This window comes from Rutilus rutilus (genome assembly GCF_951802725.1).
Source record: "Rutilus rutilus genome assembly, chromosome: 13".
In the NCBI taxonomy this organism is placed as follows: Eukaryota; Metazoa; Chordata; class Actinopteri; order Cypriniformes; family Leuciscidae; genus Rutilus; species Rutilus rutilus.
In genome coordinates, this window is record NC_140218.1 from 1,312,488 (window position 1) to 1,338,086 (window position 25,599).

Sequence of the window (25,599 nt, forward strand, 5' to 3'; positions counted from 1 at the left end):
TTGTATTTATTTGAATTCAATTTTTATTTAGTCATTAATTTTTGTATATTAATCATATGCATTTTGTCATTAATTTTTACATTTTACTTAGTTAAAATTATGACAAGGTGAAATACCGTCATAATTATGAAAAGCCAAAATATCCCTGAAAAAGTCATAATTATGACATAAAATGTCATAATTGAGACAATTTCAATTTTTTTATCTCATTAAAAAAAAACTAGATTTTTTTCTTTTCTTATGTGGCATAAAAAATATAGTGGCAACATTTTAAGTTTTCCCTTATATACAGACATGCCTTAAAGACTCAGTAGGTAAAGACATGAATCAAAGTTCATCAGATATGCTGAATAAAACACTAATAGGTCCAGTGCCTTACACAAACACTGAAATAATGCAATAAACAATATAAGACGTGACAAGCCATATTTAAAAGAAAAACCCAGTTTTTTTTTACAGTCAAAATTTTTACATTTAACAGTATTTCTGTAAAATTACATCAAATGTTTCATTAAATGCATTTTTCAATTTAGAGTACGGGAACTTACTGTTAACAACAATCATATTTTATTAGTTAACATTCCCTTAACTTTGCTAGTCCACTAGAACAATTTCATAAGTCGAGCTCAAATCACCTTTGAAATGCCATTTCAATCATTTCCACCCAAACCTCATCAAGACCAGAGGAAAAAAAACACAAACTATCAAAGTCTTTAAAAATTTATTATAAAAACGCCCTTCTACACATTACAGGATCAACCGCTAGACGTGTACAAAAATAAAAAGAAATCTAAAAAGAGATCACTTGCGTTATTGCTCGAGTCGTTAAACATGTACAAGATGGAAAAACACAAAATAAACCCCCATCAGTGACGCTGCATTACTCGTCGTCATCATCATCGTCCTCATCTTCATCCTCGTCGTCGTCCTCCTCTTCTTCGTCATCGTCGTCGTCATCAGCCTCGGGCTGGACCTTTTTAGTGGAGCCAGTCGGTCGCCCCGGCGCCTTCTTAGAGGCTGCGCCCCCTGCGCGGTACGCCGCCACCTCCTGCCAATCAGAGAGAGGTCAGACACTCTAGCCACGCCCACCTCGTTACATAAACATGACGGCTCACGTCAAACACCCCGCATCATTTCTGCGTTTTTAATAATTAAAACCACAATTTATGCACAAGATCAATGTTTTGTTCACATTGTTTAGTAGTAATTAAAAACAAAACATGCTATATATTAATAAAACATTTAAATGTGTGCATTTAAGCCAGTTTGATACATTTAAATGTTTTATACACATGCATACATTATATAAACAAATCGATGCGATTAATCAATTTGACAGCACACACACACACACATATATATATAAAATTTATAAATAAATATAAATTATAAAAATGTAACCGGCACATTATAATTCTATAGTTTCTTCACCTTCTCGTATTTCTCGCGCAGTTTGGCGGCCTTCTGCTCGAACGGCGCGCGGTCTTTGACGCTCTGTTTCGACCACCGCTCTCCCAGTTTCTTCGCGGTTTCTCCGATGGACAGACCGGGGTTTTCACTCTTTATCGTCGGCCGATACTCCGCGCAAAAGACGAAGAAGGCAGACCTGCGCAAAACAGAAAAACCTGTTAGAAATCACTGAGAAGAGCATGTTAGCATGCGATGTGTGCGCGCGCGCGGGACGTACGGCGGGCGCTTGGGGGCATTCGGGTCTTTCTTCTTCCTCCCCGTCTTCCCCACGCCTTTGGGCGGCACATAGGTCTTCATCTCCTTGTCGTAGCGGACCTTATCCACTTTAGCGAGGTCTTCAAACCGGCTCTTCTCTGCCGCGCTCAGCGCCTGCGGGGCGACAGACAGAAGGTTAAGCGGATGATTCAACGACACACGAGCGCGAGACACAGACACGGATTGCTCACCCTCCATCTCTCGGAGCATCTCTTGGAGAACTCGGAGAAGTTGATGGGCACGTCGGGACTCTTGCGTTTGTGCTCGTCGCGGGACGTCTGCACGAAGTACGCGTACGCAGACGTCTTTCCCTTGGGTTTGTTCACGTCTCCTTTCACCATGGCTGATCCACTGACAGAAAACACACAGCGCTACTGAAAATCAAGCATTAAATACATGAATACATCAGGAGCATTTGGCAGAGATTGATTAATATTGACTAGAATAATTTTGGCATTTATACAATCTGTTAATATAGCATGTTTTGATTTCAAATAGGCCTACTTCAATTGCATTACACTGGATATCAGTCATTAAATGCTCAAATACATTGAATAGCATTAAAAATAAGTTGCATTGAAATGCATGCAATATCAGCTCTGGCTAAAACACCCAAATCTAAACTGTAACATTTTTAAATGTTTTTATATTATAAATAGCATGTTACACATTAAATAGATTTAAAAATAAGTTTTATTGAAATACATGCACGCATAGATTAGCTCTGGCTTAAAATGCACGAATTTAACTCTGTAAACGTTTTATATTACACATAGCATGTTGGTTTTGAAAGTAAATAAAACATTTTAACTTGTGAAATATAAGCACTATATCGGATATCCGTCATTTCACAAGTCAAATTATTTTATTTACTTTTAAAAAACAACATGCTATTTATAATATAAACATTTAAATTAGTTTGAGCGTAAAATTCGTGCATTTTCAACCAGAACTGATCTATGCACGCATTTCAATGCAACTTATTTTTAATACTATTCAACGTATTTAAGTATTTAATTTTTATTCGCTGAAAACGCATTGCATGAAAATTCAATTCACAAAAATGAAATAAATGCATTTAAATAAAAAAAAGTTGCTTTGAAATGCACGCATGCGTAAATTAGTTCTGGCTCGAAAATGGCGAATTTAAATGTTTTAAAACACTTTTGTTGTTAGTCGGTCGGAGGCTTTTGTTGAACAAAGATTCCTCCATTTTCTTTCCCGCCTATTTCCTTCTATGCACCCCCACCCCCTCCCTGATTTCTCTCTCCAAACACATTATATCATCCATAAACCCGAGATTAACTCGATACACGCGTGAAACGGGTCTGAGAGCGCCGTTACTGACCCGAATCCCCGTTAAAACACGGTAACTGCGCGCGCGCTCCGGTTACAGTACACAACACAAGCGCGCGCGGACTCACGCAAACCGTCTAAAACCTCTTTAAATCGCAGTCCGCGTCTAGTTTTAATATCGTACGTGCGGCATTATAGTACCGCACACGTTTAAACACGAAAATACATGTTAAAATCGATTTAAAATGTAGTTTTCAAACCGAACAAACCTTTTCTTTCTTCTCAGTAGAACAGCGCGAGCCTCTCCTCAGTTCTGTGTCTCCCACGTGATTCCTTATGCTGCGTGTCTGCGTGACGCACATAACATACGGCACCCTGGACTCGGCGCCTGATTGGTCCAGCTTGTGAATGGAGTCGTCCAATCATCGAACGCCCCCCCAGGGATCCGTAGAGCTGATTGGCGGACTGAAACCCTCAGCGGTTCGAATGTTTGTAAACTGAACTCACAACAACGAACGTATTGACCATTTAAAAATATAAATTATAATCTAAATTATTACAATAATGATCAATTATAATATAATACAAATGATATAAACCACACGTTTGAAATCCCTTCGCTTTTGTCCATACCCAACACAGGAACGTTTGTATATAAATGCCGGGAATGATTTTATGGTTTGTTTTCTTGCAGCGGCTAAAGCGTTACCTTAAACGCTTGTTTATGATCAAGAAAATAAAACGCAAACACCTACAGATTGTTTAAAGTGTTTCTGCTGTAATGTTTCTCCGCTCAACGTGGAGGCGCAGCAGCGCGCACCCCGATCCACGTGACCTCACACGCACGCGCTGAAGAAGAGCGGACTGGTTCAGCGCGCGCATCTTAAGTGGCGATCGCCGTAAATATTAGTATTTTTGCTCTTATATTTTAGTTTATTTTAATGCGACAGTCACCGCGGAAGTGCGTGCTTGTGTAGACGGATGGAGGAGTTTCTAAAGCACTTTAAAAACCACAGCAGAGCGGTACATCTGTTTCACTTTGTTTATACACACACACACACACACACACACACACACACACACACACACACACACACACACACACACTGAGCTCTATGTCAGTTGTTTATACTTTTGTATTGGTTATCTGTTTTTTGTAAATCATAATTATGCAATAAGTTGAAATTATGACGTCAATAAAAGTTGAAATTTGACACAAAACATCATAACTGTCATTAAAAGCCACATTTTGACACGTATGGTCTAAATTATGGGCATAAAAATACATAATTATCACACAGACAGTAATAATTTCGACATTAGTATGTCATGACTTAGTATGTCATAATTTCGACTTTTTAAGTCATCATTTTAGCTTAATATTTTATTATTTATACTTGTAATGTAATAATTACAGTTTACCAAAGCATTATTTTTTTCTTATGTGGCTAAAACGTGATTCCATAACAATTACAGATAGACAGACATATAGATAGAGAGATCGATAGATAGATAGAGAGATAGACAGACAGACAGATTAATATATAGATAGATAGACAGACAGACAATAGATAGACAGACAGATAGATTAATAGATAGACAGACAGACAGACAGACAGATTAATATATAGATATACAGATAGATAGATAGATAGATAGATAGACAGACAATAGATAGACAAACAGACAGACAGATAGATTAATATATAGATAGATAGATAGATAGATAGATAGATAGATAGATAGACAGATAGATAGATAGACAGACAGATAGACAGTGTGTGTGTTTCAGGATCAGCGCTGGCTGAGGTGTTCGAGGTGATGATGATGTGTGTGTGTGTGTGTGTGTGTGTGTTTCAGGATCAGCGCTGGCTGTCTGAGGTGTTCGAGTGTGTGAGACAGCAGCTCTACCCGCTCCTCGACTCGTCTCTCGGTGTGTCTGTGGTCCGTCTGTCGCTGGCTGTGGTGTCGAAGGTCCAGAGAGCCGTCGGCTCGGATCTGCCCGTCAGCTACAGGTGTGTGTGTGTGTGTGTGTGTGTGTGTGTGTGTGTGTGTGTGTGTGTGTCCAGCTCGACTAATGCAGCATACAAGTGTTGACTGCACACGTACACAGAACAGAGTAAAAAGGTTGCTTTTTACAACTGTGTTGTAAATATAATTTATTCTGAAGCAATATTCTCATCAGTGTTCAATCAGCTTTGATATATTTAAATCTGCATATTGTCATATCTGCACCTTTAAAGGGCTTTTTATTTTTATGTTATTTTTTATAAATAAGGACAGTACAAAAAAACATGATTCCAGTCAAAAACTGAAAAATATGTTTTGCATATGTATTTTATGTGTATGACTGGTGTAAGTCAAATATGTATTCCCCCCCCTAATCTTATTAAATGTATGCTTCATCTTTCAGTTTAAATTCCTACATTTGATCAATATAGGGCTGTTACCCTAGGTACGGCTGATCAAATTAAATCATTTACATTGAAAAATTATAATGTAATGAGATTGTTTTAAATATTTTTGAATATACAAATAAGAAACGTTGGAAAGAATTATATTAATATAACAACATAACATAATAAACCACCAGTAGGTGGCAGCAGCTGACCGTCTTAATGAGTGAGGCATTGAGTCATTAATTAAAACGAGTCGTTCACTCGTGTTGCTGTGAGATGCGCAATTCTCACAAAAGATCTTTGTTTGGAACTATTTTCTCTGGTGAAACAGAAGAAAAACAGTCAATATAGCCTCGCTACGCTAGTCGGTGTTGACGGTGTTACACGGTGTTCAGAAGCAACACTGGTTTCATCACTTGCCCACCACTGTCGATTTGCTTTTAAATATAAAATCATTTAGTTCAGTTAGAGAACAGACACTACAGTTAAAAACTGAACGTGACTGCTTGATAAATCGAGAGCCGAACGAGAATCACAGCAAAGATCAGCAACAGGAGTCAGATTTCATTCATCACGAGAGTGCCTTATAAAGAGCAATTTAAGCTATCCGCCGCTGAATTGCCGCTAATTTGAAAGCGAAACTAAAATGCGCACGGGCGCGAAGCAAGCTTTTCTTACTCAGTGTTTTTGTCTGGTTTCCAGTCCAAATATCAAACGTTTCTTAAATCAAGATGCATTTACTAAAGTAGTAAAATGCTATAAGATATTAAGTCTTGTTTTCTGGGGGAATTAATTCAAATGAAGCGAGTTTTTGCTTAAAACAAGTAAAATGATCTGCCAATGGGGAGAAAAATAATGTTGTTTCTGTGTGAATTAAGATAATTTTTCTGACCAACTGGCAGATCATTTTGCTTTTTTTAAGCATCAACTCACTTCATTTTGATTAATTTCTCCGGAAAACAAGATTTAATATCTTATATCATTTTACTCATCTAGTAAATGCATCTTGATTTAAGCATTTTTAGATATTTGGACCGGAAACAAGTCAAAAACACTGAGTAAGAAAAGCGTGTTTTGCAGTGTGTCCATGGTAAATCTCTTGATTTCCTCTCAGGTGTGTGTCGGTGTCGGAGCTGAAGCGTGAGCAGAGAACCCCTTGCTTTAGCAGCCTCAGCTGGAGCTCCGCCCACTACAGGGAGAGCGCCAGGGGGGCGGAGCTAATGCTGCCTGAACACAAGCCACTCCCACGCGACAACCTGCTTCTGATTGGCTTTCTGTGTGACGGGCGGGCCAGCGGGTCGAGTGACGGGTTGTGGCGGGTGAGAGACGCTGGAGGGAGTGTGTCCTGTATGGTGAGTGTTACACGTGAACACGTTTTCGACATCGATAATAATCAGAAATGTTCCTTGAGCAGCGAATCAGCATATTAGAACTTGGTTCGTACAAGGTGCTTAAAGTGCTTGAATTTGACGTTTTGAAATTGAAGTCCTGAAAACAGCCATATTTATGAAAGGTACTTGAAAAGTGCTTGAATTATTGAAAGGCAATATATGTGAAATTAGTGTTTAATTTGATTGATAAAGCAATCTTTTCATACAAAATCAACGCTGCAACCCGTCTGATGTAGAGATACAGCCAATTGGAAGGATCATGTGACACTGAAGATGTTGTTTGTCGTCCAGATGCTGACGTCGTCTTGTCTCTGGTTGGGGAGGCTGATGCTGTTTCCCACATGGAACTACATCCCCCAGAATGCACCTGATGCGGGCTATCTAGAGCTGATCGACTCTCCAGTGTGCTTGACCCTGGAGGCCATGGCCTTTGACCCCGGAGGAACCCTGAGTGAGGTCATGAGTGTGACGCGGGCGGCTGAACTTCTGAGGCAGAGGTGTGGGATGAACGTTTATAGTTCGGAATTTGGATATAAGCAATGATGTCTATGGCAGCGATTAAAATAGAGTAAATCACCTTTTAACAGTAACTTGGCGCTTCAAATAACGTAAAATTTACGTCATTACATCAGTAGGCGGTGTACATTTATTTAGACAAGTGACTGTTAACATGTGTTTGTCATTGAATCATTCACTCAAGAGAGTCATTCAAAAATACTGATTCATTCAGTAATGAAACAAGTGAAGTCATTGAGTGAGTCATTGAATCATTCACTCAAGAGATTATTTTGAAAGATTATTCATTCAAATTAACCTCATATAATGAAATGTTATTTTGTTTAGTTGTCTCTTCAGAATTGTGGGTGATTGTATTTTAATGATAAGAAATGGTGATTGTGGATTAATGGCGAGTTGTGTGTGTGTGTGTGTCAGGTGTGAGGATCAGGTGTATGTGTGTGTCCGCGGGCAGGTGAGCGTGGTCTGTCCGCTGCTGCTGATCGCTGGGAAACGCTTCTTCTGCCTCATCCTCAGTGAAGGAGGATCTTCAGTGCCCGTCTTCATCACGGTCAGTGTTTAAGAGGATTAAGGCACACACATACATCATCATCCTTCCTCGGGTCATTTCCACCAAAACAAATAGAGTGTTCATCAGAGCGGTCCAAGACCCCAGGACTTTCGTCGAATTTGAACCACGAATACACAAACAAATTGAATGGATTCGAGGAGTTTTGTGGTTGAAATATAAAAGAAGTAACAAATCCTTCCGTCTCGGGACGATCTGACCCCCTTAGGAATGAATGGAATGTGAGGAATGCTTCAGTTCACATAGAAAAACATAAAAATGCACAAACTTTACCAAAAAATTATTGTATTATGTCTGCATGTGTATCTGAACGCACACTGAATCTAGAGTCATGAAATATCATGTTATATTATTATTCTTCCACAAGAGGTCGGCAAAGACACACAATGTAAGATATTTAGAGCTGAATTAAAAGGGTTATGCATGAAATTGTGAGTTATTTTGAATTTGAGTTGAAAGAATGTGAGGAATGTGCTTAAATTACTATTTATTTATTATTTATTGATTAAATCTAGTAATTTAAAGGTAAATAATAAATAAAAAAAATCTTCCAAAAAATGTATTAAAATATTATAAAAATGAAATAAAATAAGCTTTCTGGACAAAAAATAAATAAAAAAGGATAATTTTAGGATAATTTTAGGATAATTTTAGGGCTTTGGGTCATTTTGACCCGCGAGGGAAAGATGTGTTACAGAACGCGAGGGCCCAGTTGTGCTGTCCAACATGAATGTGAACAAAATAATGGCAAGAAAACACACTTTCTGTTGAGTTACAGTCTGATGAACCTTTCATTTAACTTCCGTCTGCAGGAAGCCAAGCATCAGTACTGGAGGCAGTGTGTGTGTGTGGGCCAGAGCGTGTGGATGTCGTCTCTGCGTGTGTGTTCACTGCAGGGTCTGGAGGGACGGCGTGTGTTGTCCGACAGCTGCCAGTCACGTCTTCATCCGCACGAGAGCTCAGAACAACCAGAGACACACACAGACACGCACACACACACACACCTGCCGCCAGGTACAGCGTCAAGCTCCGCCCCCTCAGTCAGAGTCAAACGCTCCACACTCATCAGCTTCAAGGTGAGGCTCAGCAAAAACTACACAACTGAACTGTTCATCTGTGTTTCGTGTGTAATGTTGAGTTCTTCTCTATATCAGTGTCAGTGTTCCTGAACTCCTGAAACGCCTCCATTGTATCTTGAGTTTCTTCCGGGAACGAACACTTCTCAATATTCCCCATTATAATAATTCATATGCAGAATAAAGGGGCGGGGCCTGGTTGAGTTAGTTAGTAGTGTGTTAAACTGGCGGTTATGGAAAGGGGCGGGACATTTCCCAAACACACTCGACCAATCACAACACACTGCTCCAGCCGACCAATCAGAGCACAGTGTGCTTTTCAGAAGGAGGGGCTGCATAGAGACAGGAAGTAAACAGAGCGTTACTGACAGACTGGGAAGAGAGGAGCCGCAACAATGGAGAATTAAAGTGGAATTAATGTGTTTTTATACATTCAAATATGTGTTTTTTTTTTTTACAAACAAAGGAAATTAAAGCATTTGCATATGATAAATTAAAACTTGGGTTAAAAATAATTATAGATATAAACACAAATATATTATAAAATATTTCTGCACGAATAATCAGAATAAAACTGAATTTAAAATATGATTTGCTGTGATGATCTCACAGGGCTGCATATGCTCTTGCTCTGTGTTTCATAGTGATTTTTCTTTAATACTCTATTACACTATTATATTAAAATATTAGAATTGACCTTAAATTAGTATTTGCTGTATTATTTTTTTAATTCAGTAATTTCATTATTATTATTATTATTATTATTATTTTATAGCCATATTGATATATAATCACAAAACTTTAGTCAAATTGTGCAGCCCTACAAACAAGCAGAGCAAACATTTTTTATCAGAAAAATCGCACAATTGTGCATCTCTACTATAAAATATACATTTTATATAAGTGCGTAACTACTGTTTACCATTTTTAACTCATTGTCTTTCCTATTTGTATTTTAATTGGAAATAACATGATTTTAAAGAATAAAACAGATAAAATAATTAAAATACTTGACATTTGGTAAAGCAGGATACTTATATTTCATATTCGTAAAGAGAATCAAACGGTGTGACCTTTGACCTGTCCTGTAACAGTGTGTTTGATTGACAGGGTACAGTCACGAAGATTTTGAACGCAGAGGCGGGGCTTTATGAGATTGACAGACAGGTGGGGCTTTGCCTGGCCTATCAGCCGGCTCAGAAATGGGGCGGCGGCTTGAGGCCGGGGGCGGAGATTCAGGTGAGTGTGATGTCAAAAATGGCGTACGCTAAAAAAATATTCAGAGTTATAAAAGCGTGCGAACGCCAGAACCTGCGCAAGACTTGCCCAATAGTGTTTTTAATTGCTTTATATTTGTAATGGAAGCAGTTTGTGCATTATTGATCATTATTTGTGTGTAAATATTTCCTCAGATCACGAGTTCTGCCGTTAGCATGCGCTAAGCAAACATTAACGCACAGCACGCCTCAGGAAAAGTGTTCGGACGCATCGCATCCACTACAAATATTTCTATTTACTAGAATATTGAAAATGTTGTAACTTCTCTGTAATGATTTCCTGTAATTTAAGAGCTTAACTCCATTAATGAGAGTGGCATATTTAATCTGAATGTGTATATCAGATGTAAAACTGTTTAAATCATTCTTTTATGTATTTAAACTGTTATTGTGAACATGCACTGTATTTTTTAAATTTTATTTTTGCCTTTTTTCCGCAGCTTCACAACGTCCACTTCACGTACCACGCTTCCCCGTTCGCTCCGCGAGTCGTGCTGTGCGCGTGCCTGCGCTCCAGCGTGCAGATCAGCGCCTTCAGCCGCCTGAGGTCAGAGGTCGAGCCGTCGGGGTCACGCTCCAGCCGCCTGAGGTCAGAGGTCGAGCCGTCGGGGTCACATGGGCCGCTGCAGCGCCTCCTGCTGGAGAGGAATCTGGGTGTGTCGCAGTATCTGTGGCTCTGCTACTGCCATAACGCCGTGAGCGAGAGGTGACGACCACCACACACACACACACACACACACACACACACACACACACACACCGCACCGTTTAACAGAGTTTTAAAGAACGAATCAAATTAGGGCTCGATTTAGCAAACTGAAATCTGTGTTCCCACGGGTCCTTGAAATCCATGAAAGTTTGTGAATCTGAAAAATAAAAAGTCAAGGCCCTGGAAAATAAACACACACACAGAGAGACAGGTCCTTGAAAGTGCTTGAATTTATTTTGTGCAAGAAAAAAATTCCATATTATTCCCTCCGCTCCGCTAATGTGTTGTTTCGCCAACACTTCGTGGCCTATGCGCACTAGCTTGCTTGATTTACGCTAGTTACGCGCATTTATGCGTTACGTTACGTGTTTCCCGCGTGAGGTACTTTGTGTTGTGCGTTGCCATGACGTTCACGTGCACAAAACTGTAAAAATGTATCTTACAAGGTAACCTTGCTCTCACTTGAAATGTGTCCCACATTAAGTCCTTGAGCTTGAGGGTATTGGACCTGGAAAGTCCTTGAATTTGAAGTTAACCGAGGTGTGGGAACCCTGTGAAACGCGATGCGGCTTAAGGGCAGTTCACACCAAGAACGGTAACTATAAAGATAACGATAAAGATATGAGGAACAATATCATCGGGATCACTTTCAGAACGATTGTTTCCAGCTTTTGAACGATAAAACACTGACAGCCAATCAGAATCCATTCTAATTGAAGCTCGCACATTTAAAATGGCAGACGACATTGCGGAGAAGATAATCGCCGAGGTGCAGAAAGTCAAGCCCCTGTACAAGAAAATGGATGTGGAAAACAATCGTTCATTCCCACTGAACAAATGGTGATAAGTATTACCTCCGGTATCAGCGCTTGTTTCGACATGTCTGGCTTCCTCTGCAGTTGCGTTGAAAAAGACTAGGTGGTGTTTTATTCCACTATATTGACTCCGTCAGCTGAATTCACTGTTAGATTATATCGAATACACTAGCTAGATTCACTCGAAACACAGCATGCTGAGGACATCTGCTGGTTAAAGCCTGTAAGTGCAACAAGAACTGCAAAAACATGTTCAGTGACGAAATCACAGCGCGCAAGCTTAGAATAAACAGAATGTTATCGTTCGTTGGTGAGGACGCAAATATAGTTATCGTTATAGTTATCTTTATAGTTATCGTTCTTAGTGTGGACGGCCCTTTAGTGCGATGATCAAATATCAGTCAGTGTTTGCGCTGTGTGTTTCAGAGTGTGTGAAGTGTGTGCACTGTGTGTTTCAGAGTGTGTGAAGTGTGTGCGCTGTGTGTTTCAGAGTGAAGCAGAGCACTGTGTGCGTCTACACGCGAGCAGCTCGTGATCCAGTGTTCTCAGCCTCTCTGTTCACAGTAAACACTTCCAGTTCCAGTCGCTATATTTGCAATGAGAAGCTCGTATCAACAAAAGAGAAGCTTTAAGGTCCCCGCGGTTTCTCCGTCGAAATAAAAGCTTGGTGGTTTGCATTTGAAAAATGAAGAAATGAACACAGTTATACATATTAGTATTGTCGGTTTATGGTTATACTGTAAAATAAAATTCCTTTTTCTATTTCTTATTTATGTCTTAGAAATCACAATTATATTTTCGTGCTGCTGTACCTCAAACACTGTGGCGTATGGTGTGTGTGTGTGTGTGTGTGTCAGGTTGTGTCCGCGATGGGTGAGAGCGGGGCAAGTGTGTGTGGTCGCCGCACGGCTGTTGGACTTTGTGTGTGAGGCTGAACAGAAGACACAGAAAAAGAGGAACATTTACAGAGAGATGATACAGGAACCGCACCAGTGCCCTGTTACCACGGTAACACACACACACACACACACACACACACACACACACACACACACACACACACACACACACACACACACACACACACACACACACACACTCACCCTGTTACCACAGTAACACCCACACATACCGTTTCTTCAGTAACACCCACAGTTGACGTTACCACGGTAACATACATACACACATACTGTGTTACCACGGTAACATACCCACACATACCCTGTTGTCACAGTAACATACACACACACACCTTTTTAACATGGTAACACACTCACATACATATTGCCACAGTAACACCCACACATACTGTTACTATGGTAACACATACATACCCTGTTACCACGGTGATACGCCCACACATACTCTGTTACCACGGTAACACCCACTCATGCCGGAACTATGGTAACACATACATACCCTGTTGCCACGGTGATACGCCCACACATACTCTGTTACCACGGTAACACCCACTCATGCCGGAACCATGGTAACACACACACATACCTTGTTACCACAGTAACACACACACATACTGTTACCATGGTAACATACATACACACATACACTGTTACCAAGGTAACACACTCACACATACCCTATTACCACAGTAACACCAACTTAAGCCGGTACCATGGTAACATACACACTTACCGTTACCACAGTAATATTCACACATACCGTTACACGGTATAACCCACACATAATGCGTTACCACGATAACACCACTCACACATACACTGTTACCATAGTAACATCCACACATACCTTTACCATAGTAACATACTCACATACTCTGTCACAATGGTAACACATACCCTATTACCACACATGCTGTTACCATGGTAACATACATACACATACTCTGTTACCACACCCTATGATCACCGTAGCAGTATATTAAAATCATTTATATAAATCGTTGCGTAAACATGCATTTTGCACAATTAATGTTAATTATTTGATCATTACCTTATTCTTGTTCAGTTGTGTTTATTAAAAAAAAACTGATTATGGAAAATGTGGCATTCATTCTGCAAACATATTTCCTGTTGTTTTAAATGCTGACGGAAATATTGTGTGTGTGTGTGTGTGTGTGTGTCTCATTTCCTGTGTGTGTGTGTGTCTCATTCTCTGTGTGTGTGTGTCTCTCTGTGTGCATGTCTCTCTCTCTCTCTCTCTCTCTCTCTCTCTCTCTCTCTCTGTGTGTCAGTACTGTGTGAGCTGGCCGTCGGTGGCGCTGTGGTCAGTGAGGGAGGTGTGTGATTGGATGAGCCGCGAGGTGTGGGCGTGTCTCTCTCTGTCGTCTCTCCTCCCTCCCTCAGCGGGTCACATGACGTCAGTGGAGCTGAACGCTTCACTGTCCTGGTCCGCTCTCCAGGTCCCGCTCACACACACACACTCGGAGCCGCTCACACACACACACTCGGAGCCGCTCACACACCTGGAGCCGCTGCTGTTACTGGGGGTTCTGGAGCTGGACTCGACCCGTGCCACGCTGCAGCTCCGAGACCAGACGCACGCGCTCGACTGTGTGTGTGTCCAAACCGGCCAATCAGGAGCCATCGACACTGCCTGGCAGGGTAATCACACACACATTCACGCTCAACATGACTATTATTATTAGAAATGACATATTACTGTGTTTATGTGACAGCAGTATTAGTTTAGATTTTATTTCAGTTTAATTCATATTTTGAATTAGCTTGTAATTGTATATTTTTGGTAGTTCTGTCAATTGATTAAAAACAATTAACTTTTTAATATACTTTTATGTTGTAATAATTGCTAGTTTGTTGTCGGTCCGATCCACTTTCAAGGGTTTCTCAGAAATCACTCACTGCGCTTTTAATTGGATGTAAATGTGCTCAATACTTTTACAGATGTTCAGGGTTGTTGAGTGAAACTCTCATGGCTTATTTCTTGACGTGTGTGTGTGTGTGTGTGTGTAGGCTGTCTAGTGTGTGTGCGGCGGTGTACTTTAGTCATGGAGAGATTCATGAAGACAAATTTCCCTTCCTGGAAACACCTGGATCAGCCAAGTTACATCATACACAAACACTGCAGGTACACACACACACACACAAACACTGCAGGTACACACACACACACACAAACACTGCAGGTACTCAGAAACACACTGCAGTTACACACACTCAGACACACACACACACACACAAACACACACACACACACTCACAAACACACACTTAAACACTGCAGGTACACATACATTCACACACTCTCTCTCTCTCACACACACACACACACACACACACACACACTTAAACACACACACTTAAACACACACACATGCAGATATTTATGTACAGTATCACATTTCATACATTCAAAGTAATTTTAAAATAAATTAAAGCTTAAAATTTTAAAGCTTTTAAAATAATACAAAAAATGACTAAAAATGGCAATAAAAAATTATCTGTGTGTGTGTGTGTGTGCAGGGTTTATCTGCAGCTCCGTGTGGATGATCTGACCATCATCAGTCCGTCTGCTGCCATGAGCCGCCGACTGTCAGAGAGACGAGAGCGTGACGGAGGAACGTCAGAAACCACTCAGAGACCCAGGCGCCCTCTGACCCCTGTGGCGGTGTCCGAACGACCTCTAACCCCTGCGGTGGCGTCCGAACGACCTCTGACCTCTGCAGTGGCGTCCGGACGACCTCTAACCTCTGCTGCGGCGTCTGAACGACCTCTGACCCCTGCGGCAGAGCCCGAACGACCTCTAACCTCTGCTGCGGTGCCCGAACGACCTCTAACCTCTGCTGCGGTGCCCGAACGACCTCTAACCTCTGCTGCGGTGCCCGAACTACCTCTAACCTCTGCTGCGGCGTCTGAACGACCTCTGACCCCTGTGGCAGAGCCTGAACGACCTCTAACCTCTGCTGCGGTGCCCGAACGACCTCTAACCTCTGCAGCGGTGTCCGAACGACCTCTGACCCCTGCGGTGGCGTCCGAACGACCTCTGACCCCTGGTGCGGCACCCGAACGACCTCTGACCCCTGCGGCGTGTGTGAGTCTGCTCCTCCGGCTGGAGAGCAAGCAGGGCGTGAGGCTCCAGAACGGCTCCGGCGCGGGTCTCACACACACACACACACTGCAGCTGGGCTTCGTGTGCCGAGCCGTGTGTCTGGGAGACGCTCAGCGCTGGGAGAACGACCCCAGGAACTGCAGGATGCAGGAGCGGGAGCGAGACGGAAGACTTCGGAAGGTCAGGAGCGGCAGTTATCATCATAGCTGTTGTGTTAAGGCCCGTTCACACCAATAACGATAACTATAACTATAACTATATTAGCGTTCACACCAAGAACGATAACGATAACTATAACTATATTAGCGTTCACACCAATAACTATAACTATATTAGCGTTCACACCAAGAACGATAACGATAACTATATTAGCGTTCACACCAAGAACGATAACGATAACTATATTAGCGTTCACACCAAGAACGATAACGATAACTATATTAGCGTTCACACCAAGAACGATAACTATAACTATATTAGCGTTCACACCAAGAACGATAACTATAACTATATTAGCGTTCACACCAAGAACGATAACGATAACGATAACTATATTAGCGTTCACACCAAGAACGATAACGATAACTATATTAGCGTTCACACCAAGAACGATAACTATAACTATATTAGCGTTCACACCAAGAACGATAACTATAACTATATTAGCGTTCACACCAAGAACGATAACTATAACTATATTAGCGTTCACACCAAGAACGATAACTATAACTATATTAGCGTTCACACCAAGAACGATAACGATAACTATATTAGCATTCACACCAAAAACGATAACTATAATTATATTAGCGTTCACTCCAAGAACGATAACGATAACTATATTAGCGTTCACAACAAGAACGATAACGATAACTATATTAGCGTTCACAACAAGAACGATAACGATAACTATATTAGCGTTCACACCAATAACGATAACGATAACTATATTAGCGTTCACAACAAGAACGATAACTACAAAGATAACTATATTAGCGTTCACACCAAGAACGATAACTATAACTATATTAGCGTTCACACCAAGAACGATAACTATAACTATATTAGCGTTCACACCAAGAACGATAACTATAACGATAACTATATTAGGATTCACACCAAGAACGATATCTATAACTATATTAGCGTTCACACCAAGAACGATAACTATAACTATATTAGCGTTCACACCAAGAACGATAACTATAACGATAACTATATTAGCGTTCACACCAAGAACGATAACTATAACTATATTAGCGTTCACACCAAGAACGATAACTATAACTATATTAGCGTTCACACCAAGAACGATAACTATAACTATATTAGCGTTCACACCAAGAACGAGAACTATAACGAGAACTATATTAGCGTTCACACCAAGAACGATAACTATAACTATATTAGCGTTCACACCAAGAACGATAACTATAACTATATTAGCGTTCACACCAAGAACGATAACTATAAATATATTAGCGTTCACACCAAGAACGATAACTATAACTATATTAGCGTTCACACCAAGAACGATAACTACAAAGATAACTATATTAGCGTTCACACCAAGAACGATAACTATAACTATATTAGCGTTCACACCAAGAACGATAACTATAACGATAACTATATTAGGATTCACACCAAGAACGATAACTATAACTATATTAGCGTTCACACCAAGAACGATAACTATAACTATATTAGCGTTCACACCAAGAACGATAACTATATTAGCGTTCACACCAAGAACGATAACTATAACTATATTAGCGTTCACACCAAGAACGATAACTATAACGATAACTATATTAGGATTCACACCAAGAACGATAACTATAACTATATTAGCGTTCACACCAAGAATGATAACTATAACTATATTAGCGTTCACACCAAGAACGATAACTATATTAGCGTTCACACCAAGAACGATAACTATAACTATATTAGCGTTCACACCAAGAACGATAACTATAACGATAACTATATTAGCGTTCACACCAAGAACGATAACTATAACGATAACTATATTAGCGTTCACACCAAGAACGATAACTATAACTATATTAGCGTTCACACCAAGAACGATAACTATAACTATATTAGCGTTCACACCAAGAACGATAACTATAACGATAACTATATTAGCGTTCACACCAAGAACGATAACTATAACTATATTAGCGTTCACACCAAGAACGATAACTACAAAGATAACTATATTAGCGTTCACACCAAGAACGATAACTATAACTATATTAGCGTTCACACCAAGAACGATAACTATAACGATTAACTATATTAGCGTTCACACCAAGAACGATAACTATAACTATATTAGCGTTCACACCAAGAACGATAACTATAACGATAACTATAATGATAACTAGATTATATATTCTGGACCTCTGCGATTATCTTCTGTACAATGTCTTCTGCCATTTTAAATGCCCTTTAAATTCGAGTGGATTCTGATTGGCTGTCAGTGTTTTATTGTTCGACAGCTTGAAAAAAATCGCTCTGAAAGTGATCCCAACGATATCGTTCCTCATACCTTTAACGTTATAGCTCTGCTATTATATGGAGGACAATTTTTAGAACTATATCTTTAGCGTTATCTTTATAGTTATAGTGAACGGGCCTTTAGTGTATCTGCTGATGCGTGTGTGTGTGTGTGTGTGTGTGTTTGCAGATTGAGCTGCACTTCATGGGCTTGTGTGTTCGCTGGTTCCCCGTTCTTCATCCTGGGTGTGTGTACAGATTAATCGCACTCAACACTGCGGTACGACTTGCTCTTCTCCGGCATTTTACTGTGTCTGATATTAGACTGTTAGACTGTTCTTCTTCTGCTAAATCATGCTAGAAGCACTAACAATGTATTAAATCATGCTAATAATGTACTAAATCATGCTAACAATGTGCTAAATCATGCTAATAATGTACTAAATCATGCTAACAATGTGCTAAATCATGCTAACAATGTACTAAATCATGCTAACAATGTGCTAAATCATGCTAACAATGTACTAAATCATGCTAGCAACGTTAAAACATGTTAGCAAAATATGCTAAATAATGCTAGAAGCAGTAGCAATGTACTAAATCATGTTAACAACATACTAAATCAAGCTTGGTGCTAATTCATGTTAAGAATATGCCAGCAGTGTGTTAAATAATGCAAAATCATGTAAGCAATGTGTTAAATCATGCAAGCAACATGTTAAAACATGTTAATAATGTGTTAAGTCATGTTAGCAACATGCTAGTAAAATGTTAGCAGTGTGTTAAGTCATGTTGGCATCATGCTAAAGATGTTAGCAATATGCAAATTTATGCAAGAAACATGCTAGAAACATGTTAAATCTTGTTGGCAACATACTAAATCATGTTAGCACACACCAAATCATGTTAGCAATGTGTTAATTCATGTTAAAAACCTACTAGCAACGTGTTAAATCATGCTAATGTGTTAAATAATGTTAAAACATGTTAACAATGTGCTGAATAATGTTAACAATTTATTAAATTATGTTAGAAACATACTAGCAACGTGCTAAATCATGCTAGCAATGTTAAAACATGTTAACAATGTGCTAAATCATGCTAGCAATGTCTTAAATCATGCTAGTAAAATGTTAGCAATGTGTTAAAGGGACAGTACACCAAAAAATTATCATTCTGTCATAATTTACACATTTTATCATGTCGATCCAAACCTGTATGGCTGTCCTTCCGTGAAACGTAAAAAAAGATACATTGCAAGATGCAGAAGTAAGTCACACAGGTGTGAATGACATGACTGCGAGTAATGATGTCATCTCTCTGCCTGTCTCTCAGGATGTGAGTGTGTTAAAGGCCACAGGGGTTTCTGCGAGAGGCGGAGTCTCACAGCTCAGTAGCCCCGCCCTCCTGCTGCAGCCGCAGTGGCGCTTGCACACGCTAACAGACACGCTAACAGACGAGCAGGTACAGATGCTTTCAGTTTAGCACATCACGTTAAACTAAACGAAACTGAGAAATGTTTCCTCAGCAACTAGCTGACATAAAACACGTTTGTTTTTGTATTCCAGTGTGATCAGTCAGATGTTCCGGCGCTTATGAGCGTATCTGAGGTTCTTCACAGCAGGTGACGATTATCCACTACAGCTAAGCACATCTGTAGACGTTCACATCTTCAGTCGGTCACTGAGAGACGCTTTGTGTGTTTTAACAGCTCCGCCCCTGAGATCGTCTCTTTTTATGGAGTCGTTGCTCAGCGAATCACATTACAGGAGGACAGCGGAACTAAACCCAAGATCCAATCACTGACTGCCGCTAAAGGTTTGGCTCCGCCTCCACCTTTTCTCTCTCTGCAGAAGGGCTGTTAAAATGGCTGAAAAGCTAAATTCAAATTTCTTTCTTAAATATGAGCAAAATTTGGATTATATTTGAATTCTAAAGGCAATAATGTTAGAGGAAACAGTGCTGTATTGTCTCCTGTGCCCACAAGAGGGCGCAATAAGCAAATATAAACCAAATCAAGCATATCTTTTATTGAAATGAAATGACATTCACTTTTTAAAGTGCATTAACATTTGAAACAATATCTGTGTGTGTGAGTCAGCTTGAGCTTCACTGTAATCCTCCAGATCCAAGCGTCGTCGAGGACCTGAGGGTGCGTCTGAGCGTCCAGGACTCCGCGTGTCCAGGTCATGTGATCCACGTGTATCTGGATCTGTCGTGCGGCCCGTACACACACGGCCTGATCCCCGGAGCGTCGCTGCAGATGCACCACGTTCAGCGCAAAGTGTCCAGGTCAGACGCTGAGGCTTTCACACACACTTGATCTAACAGGGGTTTATTGTTAAAAAAGTTGATTGTCTGAAACTTTCACTGATTGGTTGAACAGTTCAGTAGGAATGTGGACACCCCTGCACTCTACAGCACAGCTCAGAGGTTATTAACATTCGTATAAGGAGGTTAAAGTGCTTGAATTTGACTTTTTGAAATTGTCTTAGTATGATCTTTGTCATAATATCCTTTCAGTGGTTAAAGTTTCCACAGTCATTGCTTGTGCTGCTCTTTATTTGTACCTTTTTGTTTTATTAGTTTATTTTTGTTTATCTAGTTACTTTTTTTTTTTTTGAAAGATAATAAAGATATTGTTTGATAAGTGAGATCTCCGATTATGTAGAAATACATTTGATAAAAAATTGCTGCTCAAGAAACATTTCTGATTATTTTCCATGTTGAAAACTGTTGTGCTGTTTCATATTTTATGGAAATGGTGAAACTCTTTTCAGAATTTAAGAACAGCATTTATTTGCATTTAATAAATGAATATATAATGTAACATTATAAATGTCTTTACTGTCACTTTTGATCAATTTAATGTATCCTTGATGAATCTTTTTTTTAATCTTACCACAAATGTTTGAATGGTATCATCGTTTCCCAGTAACTCTGTAAAGCTGCTTTGAAACAGTGTGTTTGTGGAAAAACTCAAATAATCGACCTTGACTTGAGTGTGTGTGTGTGTGTGTGTGTGTGTGTGTGTGTGTGTGTTTCAGGGCGTGTAACGTGTACTGCCGCTCTCTCCCCATCAGCCGTGTGAGCGTCACTGATCTGAGTTCAGTCTGTTCAGGGTGAGTGTGTTTACTTGCGCTTCACTTGTTGTGTTTTTATTATGAATGATTTCTTTATTTTCTGTGTTATATTGCATTATTTTGCACTAATGCACATATTATTAGTTATTATGAACGATTTATTCTTTCTCTACAGATTAAGAATGGGATGTCATTAAAGTTCATGTGCATGTAAAGGCAGACGTCCCAAAACCTTTGGCACTATAGTGTACGTTATAACAGGGAATAAAAGTTCAGTGTCATGACTTTAAGGAAGTAGAATTAGAATGAATAATGTGAAAAGGTGATTTCATGATATGAATCCTATCGATAAATACGTGATATTTTCACGCTTGATTTCAGAGATGGCTTCCGTCCTTCTCTCTGCAGGTCAGGTGTGTCTCAGGCTCCTCCTCCCATGATGCTCTTGGGCGAGTGGGCGTCGGCCAGGACGCGGCGGGGGGTGGAGGGTCAGGTCAAAGGTCACGTGGTGCGTGTGCTGTCTCTGCGGCTGCAGTGGACGTGTTCTCTCTGCGGGAGCATCTTCACACAGGTACTGATGTCATCGCTCTGTTAGGCTGATTACCCAGAATTCCTTCCGGTCCTGTTGTTTCAGAAGTATTTTACTATGTAGGGATTTTAGTCTTTGAAGAGTTAAACGGCATGATCCAAACCAGCTCTGAGGATTTGATTCGAAGCAAAAAAAGTATTTGAACATCAGACTGACCGACAGGACAGTAAACCTAACGACTTTAATTAATGAGGGGAAGAACTATGATTATATATTCAAGGAAATTGTAAAATATGCATATACTGTAAATATGTAGATACACACCAATATTTGAGTATACTTGAGATATATAGGAGTGGGCGGAGTCTTCTGGTGCGTTTCACATGCTTTTATCCTCTGATTGGTGGAGAATCTGAGTTATGTGATGTAGTTTTTCACCATAATTTATGCGGTTAAACACGATTATTTGAGAATAATGCTGACAGATGGCTCAACAAAAGCATAAACCTTCGATTAACAGCCAGTCCCAGATGAGTAACATGAATGAGATTTTGAATTAAACGCTCAGCTTCTGTCGTGTTTGTGACCCCGTGATGTTCTTGTCCCCACAGACGTCCTGTGGCCGAACTCACCCACCATGTGACTCGACCAGCTCAGTGTTTCAGGCTGAGGCGAAGTGAGTGTGTGTGTGTGAGGGAGGGTGAGTGAGTGTGTGTGTGTGTGTGTGAGGGAGGGTGAGTGAGTGTGTGTGTGTGTGTGTGTGTGAGGGAGGGAGGAAGGGAGGGAGGGTGAGTGAGTGAGTGAGTGTGTGTGTGTGTGTGTGTGTGTGTGTGTGAGTGTGAGTGTGTGTGTGTGAGGGAGGGAGGGAGGAAGGGAGGGAGGGTGAGTGAGTGTGAGTTTGTGTGTGTGTGTGTGTGTGTGTGTGTGTGTGTGTGTGTGTGTGTGTGTGTGTGTGTGTGTGAATAAATTAATCAATAAAAAATGTATAAATAAAAATGATCTTTCTTGTTAATGTACACAATATTTTTTCATTGCGCCCCGAATTTTTTTTTTTTTTACATGTTTTTAAAGGGATAGTTCACTGTTAGTGATAGGGATAGTTCACTTTAAAATGAAAGTTAGCCCATGATTTACTCTCCCTCAACTCATCCTCGGTGTATATGACACTCTTCTGTCAGACGAACACAATCAGAGTTATATTATAAAATGTCCTGCTCCTCCAAGCTTTAGAATGTCCATAAAAGTGCATCTGTCCATGATTAAACTGCTCCACACGGGGTTAATAAAGGTCTTCTGAAGTGAAGCGATGCATTTGTGTAAGAAAAATATCCATATTTAAAACATTATCAACTAACATATTAACTTCCTGCAGACGGCCGTCATTTCGTTGTGCGTCGGGTCAAGTGTTCCTCTTCTGGCGTAAATCAGTGTGTACAGCCGTCTGCAGGAAGTTAGTTATTTTAGTTGATAATAAGACGTGCCATTCACTGCCATTCTAAAGCTTGGAGGAGCAGGATATTTTATAATATAACTCTGATTGTGTTCGTCTGACAGAAGAGTGTCATACACACCGAGGATGAGTTGAGGGAGAGTAAATCATGGGCTAACTTTCATTTTAGGGTGAACTATCCCTTTAAGTTTTTCAAGTATCAGTCCCTGATAGTATGATGATGGAAACATGTTGTGAAGTGAATTGTGTGTGTGTGTGTGTGTGTGTGTGTGTGTGTGTGTGTGTGTAGGGTGGCGGTGGAGGACGGTTCTGGTGAGGCTCACGTCTGGTTCTCGTCTGAAACGGTCTGCGATCTGCTGATGTTGAATGCAGGTCAGTGGGAGGGGCTTCAGAGGCACGTCAGGGTCAAAGGTCATGTCAAGGTGTACACACGCGGATACAACATGGTGAGTGTTTCAACTCTACACACACACTTACATGAGCGCCTTCATGTGATCCTGTGATCTCTCACTGCGTGTGTGTGTGCGTGTGTGTGTAGACCTGTGACGAGGACCCTGACGAGTCTTTAGTCCAGAATTTGTGATCCTGTGATCTCTCACTGTGTGTGTGTGTCTGTGTGTGTGTGTGTGTGTGTGCGTGTGTGTGTAGACCTGTGACGAGGACCCTGACGAGTCTTTAGTCCAGTATTTGTGATCCTGTGATCTCTCACTGTGTGTGTGTGTGTGTGTGTGTGTGTGTGTGTGTGTGTGCGTGTGTGTGTAGACCTGTGACGAGGACCCTGACGAGTCTTTAGTCCAGTATTTGTGATCCTGTGATCTCTCACTGTGTGTGTGTGTCTGTGTGTGCGTGTGTGTGTAGACCTGTGACGAGGACCCTGACGAGTCTTTAGTCCAGTATTTGAACTGTTTGTGCTCCAGCGCCGCTGTGTGTCGACAGATTCACCTCACCTGCCGAATAAGAGCTCAGAGAACAGGTAAACACACTCACGCTAAACCAGTGCTTAAAGGTGCAGTGTGTAATTATTAGTGTCATCTAGTGGTGAGGTTGCGAACTGCACCCAACAGAACTTGCTTCCAGTGTGTTTGGGAAATGTCCCGCCACTCACTAGAACCGCCAGTTTAACACACTACTAACTAACTCAACCAGGCCCCGCCCCTTTATTCTGCGCATGAATTATTTAAATTATGAATATTGTGACATCATTCACTATCCTCCTATCACGGCCGGCTCTGAGCTGCGACAAACGAGGGAGGCAACGAGAACAAAAGCGAATCAAAAAGTATTTATTAACAAAAATAAAGTTTACAACTCAAAACTAAATAAGAAAAAACATCAACGTAAATAAAGAATAAGCCATGAAATGAACACAAACACAGAATACACGCTCACAAATACATACATGAAGCAAACGAGTAATAAATAAAGCAGCAACCCAAAATAACAGAAGACAAGAGGATAACCGAAGAGAGTCTGAGAACCATCAGCTTTTATAATTCTAATCCCTCATTCATTTTTTTAAAGGTCTATTCCTTATGAACCATAACAAGAAAAAACTAAATTATAAAATGGTTACATTTTTTTTAATTTTAAATAGTGTATAGGGTCTCTAGCGGCCGGTGGGAAGTAATAGTGTAAGTATTTGTTTTTCTGCACAACAATAATTATAGTGCACTTCACCGTTGTTCCTCAAGGTGGCAGTGTCTTACACACAGATGATGATTATTACCTAAAGACCCAATATTAATATGTGAATATAAAGACCCAAATATGTAATAATGATTGCTGTAACATTCATGCATTGAAGGGTTGAAGTCGAACTCATTTACTGTAAGCCAGAGGCTGAATCACTGGATCAGGAGTGTGTAAATAAACACACAGTTCTTCACTATGAAACATGCAGCGCATACTTTTATTTCATTCAATCACTGCCTTTGTCATTTGATAATCGCACTGAGCCACATACAAAATTCAGTTTTATTGTGATTAATCATGCAGCCCGTAACTACATACACAACCATTCTGGAGAATAACACTCACAAAAATGCTAAATGAAGTGTGTGTGTGTGTGTGTGTTTCAGGGAAACCTCAGCTGAGGAAAGTTCATCGAGGACAAACAGAATTCATCTGCAAATTCGCACCTGCACTGCAGTTACAATGCCAACACATACACACACGCTAAACACACACACACACACACACACACACACATG

General features: G+C 40.4%; 2 protein-coding genes across 6 annotated transcripts in view; one reads left to right on the forward strand and one right to left on the reverse strand.

Moving 5' to 3' along the window:
- Nucleotides 1–704: 704 nt before the first annotated feature.
- On the reverse strand, nucleotides 705–3,419 carry hmgb2b (high mobility group box 2b). Of its 3 annotated transcripts, none has more exons than XM_084428570.1 (5): nucleotides 3,291–3,419; nucleotides 1,917–2,099; nucleotides 1,688–1,839; nucleotides 1,432–1,606; nucleotides 705–1,048 (listed from the first exon to the last, which is right to left on the reverse strand). In XM_084428570.1, the coding sequence occupies exons 2-5, from the start codon at nucleotides 2,064–2,066 to the stop codon at nucleotides 881–883; spliced, it is 645 nt and encodes a 214-aa protein (XP_084284696.1). In that variant the 5' UTR covers nucleotides 2,067–2,099; nucleotides 3,291–3,419; the 3' UTR covers nucleotides 705–880. The 3 variants fall into 3 exon arrangements, with proteins under 3 accessions (XP_084284696.1, XP_084284697.1, XP_084284695.1); XM_084428571.1 differs by having other exon boundaries at nucleotides 1,917–2,076; nucleotides 3,291–3,416; XM_084428569.1 differs by having other exon boundaries at nucleotides 1,917–2,096; nucleotides 3,291–3,410.
- A 150-nt stretch (nucleotides 3,420–3,569) lies between these two features.
- The window catches only part of ctc1 (CTS telomere maintenance complex component 1), a 22,538-nt gene continuing 508 nt past the window's right edge, over nucleotides 3,570–25,599 (forward strand). The window contains exons 1-23 of one of the 3 annotated variants that reach the window (XM_084428466.1): nucleotides 3,570–4,044; nucleotides 4,882–5,036; nucleotides 6,535–6,772; nucleotides 7,103–7,308; nucleotides 7,745–7,877; nucleotides 8,708–8,971; nucleotides 10,082–10,210; nucleotides 10,689–10,954; nucleotides 12,630–12,780; nucleotides 13,985–14,354; nucleotides 14,724–14,838; nucleotides 15,234–15,999; nucleotides 18,518–18,607; nucleotides 19,663–19,791; nucleotides 19,896–19,951; nucleotides 20,039–20,145; nucleotides 20,454–20,619; nucleotides 21,375–21,449; nucleotides 21,819–21,981; nucleotides 22,551–22,615; nucleotides 23,679–23,835; nucleotides 24,248–24,362; nucleotides 25,468–25,599. The exon at nucleotides 25,468–25,599 is cut by the window's right edge and continues 508 nt beyond it. In XM_084428466.1, coding sequence (XP_084284592.1) covers nucleotides 4,003–4,044; nucleotides 4,882–5,036; nucleotides 6,535–6,772; nucleotides 7,103–7,308; nucleotides 7,745–7,877; nucleotides 8,708–8,971; nucleotides 10,082–10,210; nucleotides 10,689–10,954; nucleotides 12,630–12,780; nucleotides 13,985–14,354; nucleotides 14,724–14,838; nucleotides 15,234–15,999; nucleotides 18,518–18,607; nucleotides 19,663–19,791; nucleotides 19,896–19,951; nucleotides 20,039–20,145; nucleotides 20,454–20,619; nucleotides 21,375–21,449; nucleotides 21,819–21,981; nucleotides 22,551–22,615; nucleotides 23,679–23,835; nucleotides 24,248–24,362; nucleotides 25,468–25,568 — 4,059 coding nt within the window. In that variant the 5' untranslated portion in view covers nucleotides 3,570–4,002 and the 3' untranslated portion in view covers nucleotides 25,569–25,599. The other 2 variants (XM_084428468.1, XM_084428467.1) reach the window with 2 other exon arrangements.

What these genes read in the sequence shown, in the direction of transcription:
- hmgb2b (XM_084428569.1), bottom strand. Translation starts at nt 3,383, where the DNA reads ATGTGCGTCACGCAGACACGCAGCATAAGGAATCACGTGGGAGACACA. An exon ending in GATGCTCCGAGAGATGGAGG is followed by an intron (nt 1,840 to 1,916) that starts GTGAGCAATCCG and finishes GTCGCCCCGCAG; the next exon opens with GCGCTGAGCGCGGCAGAGAA. An exon ending in AATGCCCCCAAGCGCCCGCC is followed by an intron (nt 1,607 to 1,687) that starts GTACGTCCCGCG and finishes TGTTTTGCGCAG; the next exon opens with GTCTGCCTTCTTCGTCTTTT.